Here is a 12,209-nt window from a genome sequence, read left to right on the forward strand (position 1 = left end):
TTGAACTCATAGACAAAATCTTTTTGCAAAATCTCTTTATTCCATTCGTCAATTTCCTTTAAACTCTAGACTGAATTGGCAGCATAGAGAGGATTTCTGTGATGCATGGAAAACCCATCAGAAAAATGTCTCCGAGTTGCATAAGACTCTATTTTGGGGTTTCTGAGACTGTTCCGTTCATTCGTTTACGTTTGTTTTTTCCCTCGCCCTTTTCTGTTACTTTCGAGACGCCCACTCACTACTGTAACCACAGAAGCCGCGCACGCAGTGATCTGATTGGGTGCTGCAGAGCGCGTCCCGTTGTGAGTAGAGTCTAAGGAGGCTTTATAAACAGAAGACCCCATGTGTCCACTTGAAACTTGACTTCTTGAACAGTTTAAGTATTCTATTAGTCATCGACGCATTATTCCCGCTTTTCAGAATGTCTACAGAAAACTTCAGAATGCCCACAGACAACTTTTCAGGTGGGTTCTGAGTGTTGGCTTGATGTGACATGTTTATCACTAGGCTATTGATTATTGCAACGTTTTTTTCTTGCATTTTAGTCCTGCTGGTGTAGATTTTTAATCTGGATCGATTTCAAATAGCCTGATTTTGTTTGGTATCGGTTATTTCGTTTTTGACGTTAATCACTTTAGGTCTATTATTAATAGGCTAATTAAAATACACGTGTAAATTTATTATATTCAATCACGAATTGAATTATTCTCACTCTAACTAAAACCATATTCGAAATCCCCTATCAGACTTGGAGCTGGAGCTAACCGATCTGCTCCAGGAGTTCGCTGATGTGGTTGAGGAGTTGAGAGAGCCTTCACAAAGCGTCCCGTACGCATACGAGCGGCTCCTGTCTGAAGCCAAACGGCGCACCGGGCTGCGGGACGACGGCTCAGTGGTCAGCGACAGCGGCGTGGAGGACAATAGTGACTGCAGTGAGTAGCCTTTAGGTCTAAACCTTTATGGTCGTTGTTATGTGTCCATTACATAGGTGGAAGAGGGCGCGTGTTTATGCGTGAACGGTGACTCAGATGTGGTATAGCGGGAGAATACGCATGTGGGCAGCCACCGTCAACCCACACTTGACAGGTTTCACTGGTGACATCATCGGCTCATGAACATGCATCAACTTTACATGAAAATAGAGAGTAACATGAAAATAGAAAGGAACACAAAATAACACCATTTCAACTAATGCATGTTTGCTCCATTACATGGAATAGATGTGCATGACTGTCTGTGGATGAAGAGTTGCATTAGTTTATTCAATCTGAAAGTTATATTCAACATTAGCTGTCAGAATGGTCCTCTGTAGCTCAGTCGGTAGAGCATGGAGCTTGCAATTGTAACGGCCGTTGGTGGAAGACGGCAGCGTGGTACGTGTTCCTCATTTTAATGGTGAAGCTGAACACTAAACAAAAAAGGCTACCTAAGTATGGTTCTCAATCAGAGACAACGATAGACAGCTGCCTCTGATTGAGAACCACACATGGCCAAACACAGAAATCCAAAACATAGAAAATGAACATTGAATGCCCACCCTAGTCACACCCTGGCCTAACCAAAATAGAGAATAAAAGCCTCTCTATGGCCAGGGCGTGACAGCAATGCCAGGTAGACATCCAAGACTGTAAGTTGCTTTGAATAAAAGTGTCTACTAAGATGGTAAATATTAGTTGTTCCACATGGTCTAACCTTGTCTGCCCCTCTCTTGCTCATCCCTCCAGGCAGTGAGGTGTCTCTGGGTAACAGTTGGAACACCAGCGAAGAAGAGCTCCACACTGCAGGCATAACAGTGACGCCCAAAGGTAAGAGACTTATACCACTACATCTCAACCCATCAGTGGACCATCTAAACTAGCTCTGAGCTATCTGACCAGCTAGAGTCATAGTAGCACAGTATTTCCTGGTCCTCAAGCACCTCCGAACACATTTAGTCAACTAATTATCAAGCCCTCAATGAGCTGAATGAGGGGTGTTTGTCAAGAGCTACAATGAAACGGCTTCCTGTTGGGGATACTAGAGGACCAGGGTTGGGAAACACTGCAGTAGGAGATCATTATCAGTCCATTCAATATTACTTTTACACAGATAATTAGTGCATTACCATCGATCACCATTGAGTTGAGTTTACACAACAAAGCTGGGCTGCTGTGCTTCTACAGCCTGTCTCCTGCAGGGCTATTGAGCGTAATCTGGGGGTTGGGGAGTGGGGTTTATGGTTGGTATAGGTGTGCGGTGGGGGTTTATGGTTGGTATAGGTGTGCGGTGTGGGGTTTATGGTTGGTATAGGTGTATGGGGGTTTTATGGTTGGTATAGGTGTGCGGTGGGGGTTTATGGTTGGTATAGGTGTGCGGTGGGGGTTTATGGTTGGTATAGGTGTGCGGTGGGGGTTTATGGTTGGTATAGGTGTGCGGTGGGGGTTTATGGTTGGTATAGGTGTGCGGTGGGGTTTATGGTTGGTATAGGTGTGCGATGGGGGTTTATGGTTGGTATAGGTGTGTGGTGGGGGTTTAGGGTTGGTATAGGTGTGTGGTGGGGTTTAGGGTTGGTATAGGTGTGTGGTGGGGTTTAGGGTAAGTATATGTGTGTGGTGGGGGTTTGGGGGTTGGTATATGTGTGTGGTGGGGGTTTAGTGTAAGTATATGTGTGTGGTGGGGGTTTAGGGTTGGTATATGTGTGGGGTGGGGTTTAGGGTTGGTATAGGTGTGTGGTGGGGTTTAGGGTTGGTATAGGTGTGTGGTGGGGGTTTAGGGTTGGTATAGGTGTGTGGTGGGGGTATGGGGTTGGTATATGTGTGTGGTGGGGGTTTAGGGTTGGTATATGTGTGTGGTGGGGGTTTAGGGTTGGTATAGGTGTGTGGTGGGGGTTTAGGGTTGGTATAGGTGTGTGTGTCAGTGTGTGGTGGTTGCCTAGGGTTGGTATAATGGTTAAATAATGTACCACTGATCAGAAGAGAGTGTCTAGAGTGGAGAGAAGAGTGTCTGGAGGAGAAGGGAGTGTCTGGAGTGGAGAGAAGAGAGTGTCTGGAGTGGAGAGAAGAGTGTCTGGAGTGGAGAGAAGAGTGTCTGGAGGGGAAGAGAGAGTGTCTGGAGGGGAAGAGAGAGTGTCTGGAGTGGAGAGAAGAGTGTCTGGAGGAGAAGAGAGTGTCTGGAGGGGAGAGGAGAGTGTCTGGAGGGGAGGAGAGAGTGTCTGGAGGGGAGAGGAGAGTGTCTGGAGGGGAGGAGAGAGTGTCTGGAGGGGAGAGGAGAGAGTGTCTGGAGGGGAGGAGAGAGTGTCTGGAGGGGAGAGGAGAGAGTGTCTGGAGGGGAGAGGAGAGAGTGTCTGGAGGGGAGGAGAGAGTGTCTGGAGGGGAGGAGAGAGTGTCTGGAGGGGAGAGGAGAGTGTCTGGAGGGGAAGAGAGAATGTCTGGAGGGGAGAGAGAGTGGGGAGAGAGAGTGGGGAGAGAGAGTGTCTGGAGGGGAGAGAGAGTGTCTGGAGGGGAAGAGAGAGGAGAGTGTCTGGAGGGGAGGAGAGTGTCTGGAGGGGAAGAGAGAGTGTCTGGAGGGGAAGAGAAGAGTGTCTGGAGGGGAAGAGAAGAGTGTCTGGAGGGGAGGAGAGAGTGTCTGGAGGGGAAGAGAGAGTGTCTGGAGGGAAGGAGTGAGTGTCTGGAGGGAAGGAGTGAGTGTCTGGAGGGAGGGAAGGAGTGAGTGTCTGGAGGGGAAGAGAGAGGAGAGTGTCTGGAGGGGAGGAGAGAGTGTCTGGAGGGGAAGAGAGAGTGTCTGGAGGGAAGGAGTGAGTGTCTGGAGGGAAGGAGTGAGTGTCTGGAGGGAGGGAAGGAGTGAGTGTCTGGAGGGGAAGAGAGAGGAGAGTGTCTGGAGGGGAAGAGAGAGGAGAGTGTCTGGAGGGGAAGAGAGAGGAGAGTGTCTGGAGGGGAGAGGAGAGTGTCTGGAGGGGAGAGAAGAGTGTCTGGAGGGGAGGAGAGAGTGTCTGGAGGGAAGGAGTGAGTGTCTGGAGGGGAAGAGAGAGGAGAGTGTCTGGAGGGGAAGAGAGAGTGTCTGGAGGGGAAGAGAGAATGTCTGGAGGGGAGAGAGAGTGTCTGGAGGGGAGAGAGAGTGTCTGGAGGGGAGAGAGAGTGTCTGGAGGGGAAGAGAGAGGAGAGTGTCTGGAGGGGAAGAGAGAGGAGAGTGTCTGGAGGGGAAGAGAGAGGAGAGTGTCTGGAGGGGAAGAGAGAGTATCTGGAGGGGAGAGAAGAGTGTCTGGAGGGGAGAGAAGAGTGTCTGGAGGGGAGGAGAGAGTGTCTGGAGGGGAGAGAAGAGTGTCTGGAGTATCTGGAGGGGAGGAGAGAGTGTCTGGAGGGGAGAGAAGAGTGTCTGGAGGGGAGGAGAGAGAAGAGTGTCTGGAGGGGAGGAGAGAGAAGAGTGTCTGGAGGGGAGAGAAGAGTGTCTGGAGGGGAGGAGAGAGTGTCTGGAGGGGAGAGAAGAGTGTCTGGAGGGGAAGAGAGAGTGTCTGGAGGGGAGGAGAGAGTGTCTGGAGGGAAGGAGTGAGTGGTTTGAGGAGAGGAGAGTGGTTTGAGGGGAGGAGAGAGTGGTTTGAGGAGAGGAGAGGAGAGAGTGGTTTGAGGAAAGGAGAGAGTGGTTTGAGGGAGTGGTTTGAGGAGAGGAGAGAGTGGTTTGAGGGGAGAAGAGAGTGGTTTGAGGGGAGAAGAGAGTGGTTCGAGGGGAGAAGAGAGTGGTTTGAGGGGAGGAGAGAGTGGTTTGAGGGGAGGAGAGAGTGGTTTGAGGGGAGGAGAGAGTGTTTTGAGGAGAGGAGAGAGAAGTTGAGGATAGGAGAGAGTGGTTTGAGGGGAGGAGAGAGAAGTTTTGGGGAGGAGAGAGTGGTTTGAGGGGAGGAGAGAGGAGTTGGGGGGAGGTAGAAGCAGCTGTGTGTGGCTGGGTGAAATAGTCTACATTGTCTAATGTAGATGAAGGAATAATGTTAATGGAAAGACCACAGAGTGCTGGTTTCGGGGCACCAGTCTGTCTGTCTCCATTATACTGGCACACATTGCATTACTTAAGACATGCATAACACTACTTAAGACATACATTAGACATACATAACACTTCTTAAGACATACATTGCAATACTTAAGACATACATAACATTACTTAAGACATACATTAGACATCCATAACACGATTTAAGACATGCATTAGACATACATAACACGACTTAAGACATGCATTAGACATACATTACACTACTTAAGACATGCATTAGACATACATACCATTACATAAAGCATTCATAAGCTAAATATAACATTGTAAGATCCATGTCGGTCAGTCTGAGGTGTGCTGCAGGCGTCTCATTGGCTCAGTGGAGTTTTACATTATGGGCTGTTTAAGATGTGATTTTTTATAAAGCCAGCTGAATAAGAGTCTGTGCATTTTATTTTCTATCTTGGTTAAACCAGGGGTTGTGTCCTGACTCCTTCATTTGTGTTCCAAATGGTACCCTATTTCCTATATAGTCCACTACATTAAACCAGGACCCTAAGGGCTCTAGGGAATAGGGTGCCATTTGGGATGCAGATTCTTCTTATATAATTCTGTGAGTTGGATCACTTTTCCTGCTCTGGTCCAAAGGAGGAAATGCCAGTGAACATAGAGCTGCTACTGCTGAATCTCTCCACAGAAATGTTCCTTTCAACCACTCTCCTTTTCTCCTTCTCACATGCTCTCCTTTTTGTCTGCAGCCAGAATGGGAGACACAGGAGACCTACAGAGATTCATCGACAGTTTGGACCGGGAACTTGCTGGTATGCATCTTAAAACAAAACAAAAATTCAGCACAACCTGACAATGACATTATAACCCATGAATCTAGTGTTTCAATCTCCTTATATTCCATTAGTCTAGTGTTTCAATCTCCTTATATTCCATTAGTCTAGTGTTTCAATCTCCTTATATTCCATTAGTCTAGTGTTTCAATCTCCTTAAATTCCATTAGTCTAGTGTTTCAATCTCCTTATATTCCATTAGTCTAGTGTTTCAATCTCCTTATATTCCATTAATCTAGTGTTTCAATCTCCTTATATTCCATTAGTCTAGTGTTTCAATCTCCTTATATTCCATTAGTCTAGTGTTTCAATCTCCTTATATTCCATTAGTCTAGTGTTTCAATCTCTTTATATTCCATTAGTCTAGTGTTTCAATCTCCTTATATTCCATTAGTCTAGTGTTTCAATCTCCTTATATTCCATTAGTCTAGTGTTTCAATCTCCTTATATTCCATTATTCATTTCCCTCTTCATTGAGATGCTAACATGTAGAGCGGATAGTAGCCAGTAGCCTACAAGCCGTATAGTGCACTGCTTTTGACCAGAGCCCTATGGGGTAGTACATCCCTAAAGAGAATAGGGTGCCATTTGGAAATCACAGCTCCCCTAGTGTCATCCCTGCAGTATCCAGCTGAATCCCATATATCCTCTAGTGTCATCCCTGCAGTATCCAGCTGAATCCCATATCTCCTCTAGTGTCATCCCTGCAGTGTCCAGCTGAATCCCATATCTCCACTAGTGTCATCCCTGCAGTATCCAGCTAAATCACAGAGCTCCCCTAGTATCTATATGCAGCATCCAGCTGAATCACACAACTCCCCTAGTGTATATATGCAGTATCCAGCTGAATCACAGCTCCCCTAGTGTCTAATGCAGTATCCAGCTGAATTACAGCTCCCCTAGTGTCTATATGCAGTATCCAGCTGAATTACAGCTCCCCTAGTGTCTATATGCAGTATCCAGCTGAATCGCAGAGCTCCCCTAGTGTATATATGCAGTATCCAGCTGAATCACAGCTCCCCTAGTGTCTAATGCAGTATCCAGCTGAATTACAGCTCCCCTAGTGTCTATATGCAGTATCCAGCTGAATCGCAGAGCTCCCCTAGTGTCTATATGTAGTATCCAGCTGAATTACAGCTCCCCTAGTGTCTATATGCAGTATCCAGCTGAATTACAGCTCCCCTAGTGTCTATATGCAGTATCCAGCTGAATCACAGCTCCCCTAGTGTCTATATGCAGTATCCAGCTGAATTACAGCTCCCCTAGTGTCTATATGTAGTATCCAGCTGAATCACAGCTCCCCTAGTGTCTATATGTAGTATCCAGCTGAATCACAACTCCCCTAGTATCTATATGTAGTATCCAGCTGAATCCTAGCTCCCCTAGTATCTATATGTAGTATCCAGCTGAATTACAGCTCCCCTAGTATCTATATGTAGTATCCAGCTAAATCACAGCTCCCCTAGTGTCTATATGCAGTATCCCGCTGAATCACAGCTCCCCTAGTGTCTATATGCAGTATCCCGCTGAATCACAGCTCCCCTAGTGTCTATATGTAGTATCCCGCTGAATCACAGCTCCCCTAGTGTCTATATGCAGTATCCCGCTGAATCACAGCTCCCCTAGTGTATATATGTAGTATCCAGCTGAATCACAGCTCCCCTAGTGTCTATATGCAGTATCCAGCTAAATCACAGCTCCATGTCTGCAGGGTTGAGGTGGGCTATCTACACACCCTCCAGTGATAGTAGTCTATAGTACATGACTATCACTGATACCACTATCAGCAGAGAGGCAGTGCTGTTTCAGAGAACACACAGAGACGTAGACATGCGCACACACATAACTGTACCTGACTGCTGCATGCTAACGACTGTCTGTCTGACAGATATGTGAACGGAAAGAGACGGAGAGATGTAGACGGAGAGATGTAGACGGAGAGAGACGGAGAGAGACGGAGAGAGACGGAGAGAGACGGAGACGGAGAGAGACGGAGAGAGACGGAGAGAGACGGAGAGAGACGGAGAGAGAGACGGAGAGAGAGACGGAGAGAGACGGAGAGAGAGACGGAGAGAGAGACGGAGAGAGAGACGGAGAGAGACGGAGAGAGAGAGACGGAGAGAGAGAGACGGAGAGAGAGAGACGGAGAGAGAGACGGAGAGAGAGACGGAGAGAGAGACGGAGAGAGAGACGGAGAGAGACGGAGAGAGACAGAGACGGAGAGAGACGAGAGAGACGGAGAGAGAGACGGAGAGAGAGAGACGGAGAGAGAGAGACGGAGAGAGAGACGGAGAGAGAGACGGAGAGAGACGGAGACGGAGAGAGACGGAGAGAGAGACGGAGAGAGACAGAGAGAGAGACGGAGAGAGAGACGGAGAGAGACGGAGAGAGAGACGGAGAGAGACGGAGAGAGAGACGGAGAGAGAGACGGAGAGAGACGGAGAGAGAGACGGAGAGAGACGGAGAGAGAGACGGAGAGAGACGGAGAGAGAGACGGAGAGAGACGGAGAGAGAGACGGAGAGAGAGACGGAGAGAGAGACGGAGAGAGAGACTGAGAGAGAGAGAGACGGAGGGAGAGACGGAGAGAGAGACGGAGAGAGAGACGGAGAGAGACGGAGAGAGAGACGGAGAGAGACGGAGAGAGAGACGGAGAGAGAGACGGAGAGAGAGACGGAGAGAGACGGAGAGAGAGAGAGAGACGGAGAGAGAGACGGAGAAGGCGAGAGAGCTGCTGAGACCACGTGGAAAGAGAAGAGAGAACAGGCTGCATGGATGGCTACTGCTGAACACACACACACACACACACACACACACACACACACACACACACACACACACACACACACACACACACACACACACACACACACACACACACACACACACACACACACACACACACGCACAGATCTAAAATAGCACAGTTCTGTCCTGTTGTGTTCGGAGAAAGCCAGCTCTCTCCTGGCCCCTCTGGGGAAAAAAAGGTTAGACATGAGGAATTAAAAGAGCATCATGTTCCAATATCTAGAACACCACTGGAACTGAGGTGGTAGACTACATCCCTTCCCTCAGACTGGTGACGTAGTCACACCTAAATCATGCTGTCTTATAGTCAACCTGTCTCTCTTCAACAGGAGAACATGAAGGTGTCTCTCTTCAACAGGAGAACATGAACGTGTCTCTCTTCAACAGGAGAACATGAAGGTGTCTCTCTTCAACAGGAGAACATGAAGGTGTCTCTCTTCAACAGGAGAACATGAATGTGTCTCTCTTCAACAGGAGAACATGAAGGTGTCTCTCTTCAACAGGAGAACATGAAGGTGTCTCTCTTCAACAGGAGAACATGAATGTGTCTCTCTTCAACAGGAGAACATGAAGGTGTCTCTCTTCAACAGGAGAACATGAAGGTGTCTCTCTTCAATCTTCAACAGGAGAACATGAACCTGTCTCTCTTCAACAGGAGAACATGAACCTGTCTCTCTTCAACAGGAGAACATGAACGTGTCTCTCTTCAACAGGAGAACATGAACCTGTCTCTCTTCAACAGGAGAACATGAACGTGTCTCTCTTCAACAGGAGAACATGAACCTGTCTCTCTTCAACAGGAGAACATGAACGTGTCTCTCTTCAACAGGAGAACATGAACCTGTCTCTCTTCAACAGGAGAACATGAATGAGTGCCATTTAATATGCAGATATGAATCAAATCAATGGGGGAAGCAGTAGAGACTCCACAGTATCTTATGATCAGTAAGTGTTTATGCCAACCTGCTGTTTCCTGGTGGAAGGCCTTATAATAGTGAAACCCATTGTTATCACAACCCAATGTGTTGGAACCTCCCCATGTACAGTAATTGTGAAAATGCTCCGTTTTATATTGTAAAGTGCAAAGTGATGTACAGTATTATATTATACTATACTACAAACAGACCAGTCCCTAACCTGATGATGATAATGATTTTTGTACAGAGGAATAAAGATACGTATTTAAACAAATGTTTGCTCTCTTTTTTAGTTATTTCAAAGCCAAGAAATAGTCTAGAAGCACGGAGTAATCTATATATGTATATATCTATCTATCTATATATATATCTATCTAATGCTATCAATGATATCACATGAATAATGATGCTATTGGATTGGATTTAAATAGCACTTTTACAACTTTTCTCAAAACCCTTTACATTGTTTGGGGGCCTCAGCTATGTCACCGAGGAGATATGAGTGAATATGTTGAATTGATCAAATATTTAGGAAATATTTGATCGTACGCCTCTTGGAGGAGGGAACGCAACACCCTGATACATCTCAACTCCCCGTGGAGTGAAAAGGTATGTGATCGTAGGGCGTGGAGTGAAAAGGTATGTGATCGTAGGCCGTGGAGGGAAAAGGTATGTGATCGTAGGCCGTGGAGTGAAAAGGTATGTGATCGTAGGCCGTGGAGGGAAAAGGTATGCGATCGTAGGCCGTGGAGGGAAAAGGTATGTGATCGTAGGCCGTGGAGGGAAAAGGTATGCGATCGTAGGCCGTGGAGGGAAAAGGTATGTGATCGTAGGCCGTGGAGTGAAAAGGTATGTGATCGTAGGCTGTGGAGGGAAAAGGTATGCGATCGTAGGCCGTGGAGGGAAAAGGTATGCGATCGTAGGCCGTGGAGGGAAAAGGTATGTGATCGTAGGCCGTGGAGGGAAAAGGTATGTGATCGTAGGCCGTGGAGGGAAAAGGTATGTGATCGTAGGCCGTGGAGGGAAAAGGTATGTGATCGTAGGCCGTGGAGGGAAAAGGTATGTGATCGTAGGCCGTGGAGTGAAAAGGTATGCGATCGTAGGCCGTGGAGTGAAAAGGTATGTGATCGTAGGCCGTGGAGGGAAAAGGTATGCGATCGTAGGCCGTGGAGGGAAAAGGTATGTGATCGTAGGCCGTGGAGGGAAAAGGTATGTGATCGTAGGCAAGGGGAAGGATGACAGATGTAGAGAAAAATACCGTTTACAGGAAATGTATTCTTCCCTAAAGTGTGGAAAACGGGCTGGACAGAACCAAAGTAAAAATGAAAGAGTCCCCTCTCCTACCTTACCTGCCTTCCCACTACTTACCTAACTTATAGCACCACCTGGCGCGCTAACCAAATACAGGGGGTGGTCCGCCCAGGTGTGTGTACCTAGTGTGCATAGACATTAAATATTACTGAAATGAATGAAACAGAATACTGACCAAGACTCTAAGTGAAACATTACACTAACAAAAAACACCAAGTCCTATTCACATACACATACCTCTGAAGGAGTGGCTACAAAATAATACCAACAAACTTTCACTGACCAACAACCAACACAGGACATTAAAAGAAGCTGTCTTTCTGACAAAGGAACACGGGCTTTAATCAAGCTGGAGAAGGAGTTGGTATTGAAGAGCCAGCTGTATCCCCTGACGAGAGGAAGGGGTTGTTTATTGTGCTATTACTGAACCTACGGTACTGGTACATACTGAACTGTTCATCACCTTCCTTTAGCTTTTCCATTGCATCATGGGTTATGTTCACAGTAAGAATGTTTCCCCCTAAAGGAAGGGACGGCAGGACATTCTAAACATTATGTTCGCTGTGTGTTTATGGTTCATTTAAGACACTTTGTCCATGGGAGGGTCTTCTGAACCCTTGCCAACACGACTCAACCCCACCTGACCACAACAAGACTTAGCACTTGAGAGAGTAGTGTGTGTGTGTGTGTAGGGAGGGGGAGCAGACGCAGGAAATGTGGGGGTTGAGAGAGAAATAGAGAGAGAAACGCCAAAACAATAGTCACCAATAGAGGAACGTGTCCCTGTCCCCGAACTGCCTGTCTGCTCCAGCCAGATAAAGGAGATGTACTGACTGATTGAGGCCACAGCGGCGCAGGGAGGACAAACCTGGGTTGTATCCAAAATGACACCCTATCCTCTATTATAGTACACTACTTCTGACTGGGCCCATAGGTATCTGGTCAAAGTAGTGCACTATGTAGGGTATAGGGTACCATTTAGGACACAGCACATACTATTGTTTTACCAGGTAGAGGTCTAGCTAACATGCTAACACCAAATTCAACACTGGAGATTGTCTGGAACTTCCCCTTGAAGTTTGTGTTTTAGGATTGATGAGGCAGTTTCCTGTACAGGGTGGTGTCGGGGTGAGAGCCATCTATACAGGAAGAGCCACAATGACGAGGAAAACAATGCAGTCAGTGGTCAGGTTCAGATTGAAACTGAAAGGGCTGTGGCTCTTCTCACTTCACTATTCCCAAAATTGTGTCAGTGATTACTTCAGCATTTAATTTGTTTTTGTCACTAGTTATTCTCAATGGGGGTACCCCACCCCACTGTGTGACAATATATTTCTCAAAGAGCATATGAGGAGAAATGCACATCAAATTTTC

At 47.1% G+C, this 12,209-nt stretch overlaps 1 protein-coding gene across 2 annotated transcripts; it reads left to right on the forward strand.

Moving 5' to 3' along the window:
* The first annotated feature begins 294 nt into the window (after nucleotides 1-294).
* On the forward strand, nucleotides 295-9,798 carry LOC115130987 (regulator of cell cycle RGCC-like). 2 transcript variants are annotated; one of them, XM_029662602.2, is made up of 5 exons: nucleotides 295-464; nucleotides 747-932; nucleotides 1,725-1,805; nucleotides 5,718-5,780; nucleotides 8,937-9,798. In XM_029662602.2, the coding sequence occupies exons 1-5, from the start codon at nucleotides 422-424 to the stop codon at nucleotides 9,002-9,004; spliced, it is 441 nt and encodes a 146-aa protein (XP_029518462.1). In that variant the 5' UTR covers nucleotides 295-421; the 3' UTR covers nucleotides 9,005-9,798. The 2 variants fall into 2 exon arrangements, with proteins under 2 accessions (XP_029518462.1, XP_029518463.1); XM_029662603.2 differs by having other exon boundaries at nucleotides 299-464; nucleotides 7,690-9,798.
* The last annotated feature ends 2,411 nt before the right edge of the window (nucleotides 9,799-12,209 follow it).

Source organism: Oncorhynchus nerka, linkage group LG6 (genome assembly GCF_034236695.1).
Source record: "Oncorhynchus nerka isolate Pitt River linkage group LG6, Oner_Uvic_2.0, whole genome shotgun sequence".
In the NCBI taxonomy this organism is placed as follows: domain Eukaryota; kingdom Metazoa; phylum Chordata; class Actinopteri; order Salmoniformes; family Salmonidae; genus Oncorhynchus; species Oncorhynchus nerka.

Excerpts from the sequence above, each read along its gene's own strand:
- LOC115130987 (XM_029662602.2), top strand. The coding sequence starts at position 422 with ATGTCTACAGAAAACTTCAGAATGCCCACAGACAACTTTTCAG. Across the intron at positions 465-746 it reads GCCCACAGACAACTTTTCAG|ACTTGGAGCTGGAGCTAACC; the intron begins GTGGGTTCTGAG and ends ATCCCCTATCAG. Across the intron at positions 5,781-8,936 it reads TTTGGACCGGGAACTTGCTG|GAGAACATGAAGGTGTCTCT; the intron begins GTATGCATCTTA and ends TCTCTTCAACAG.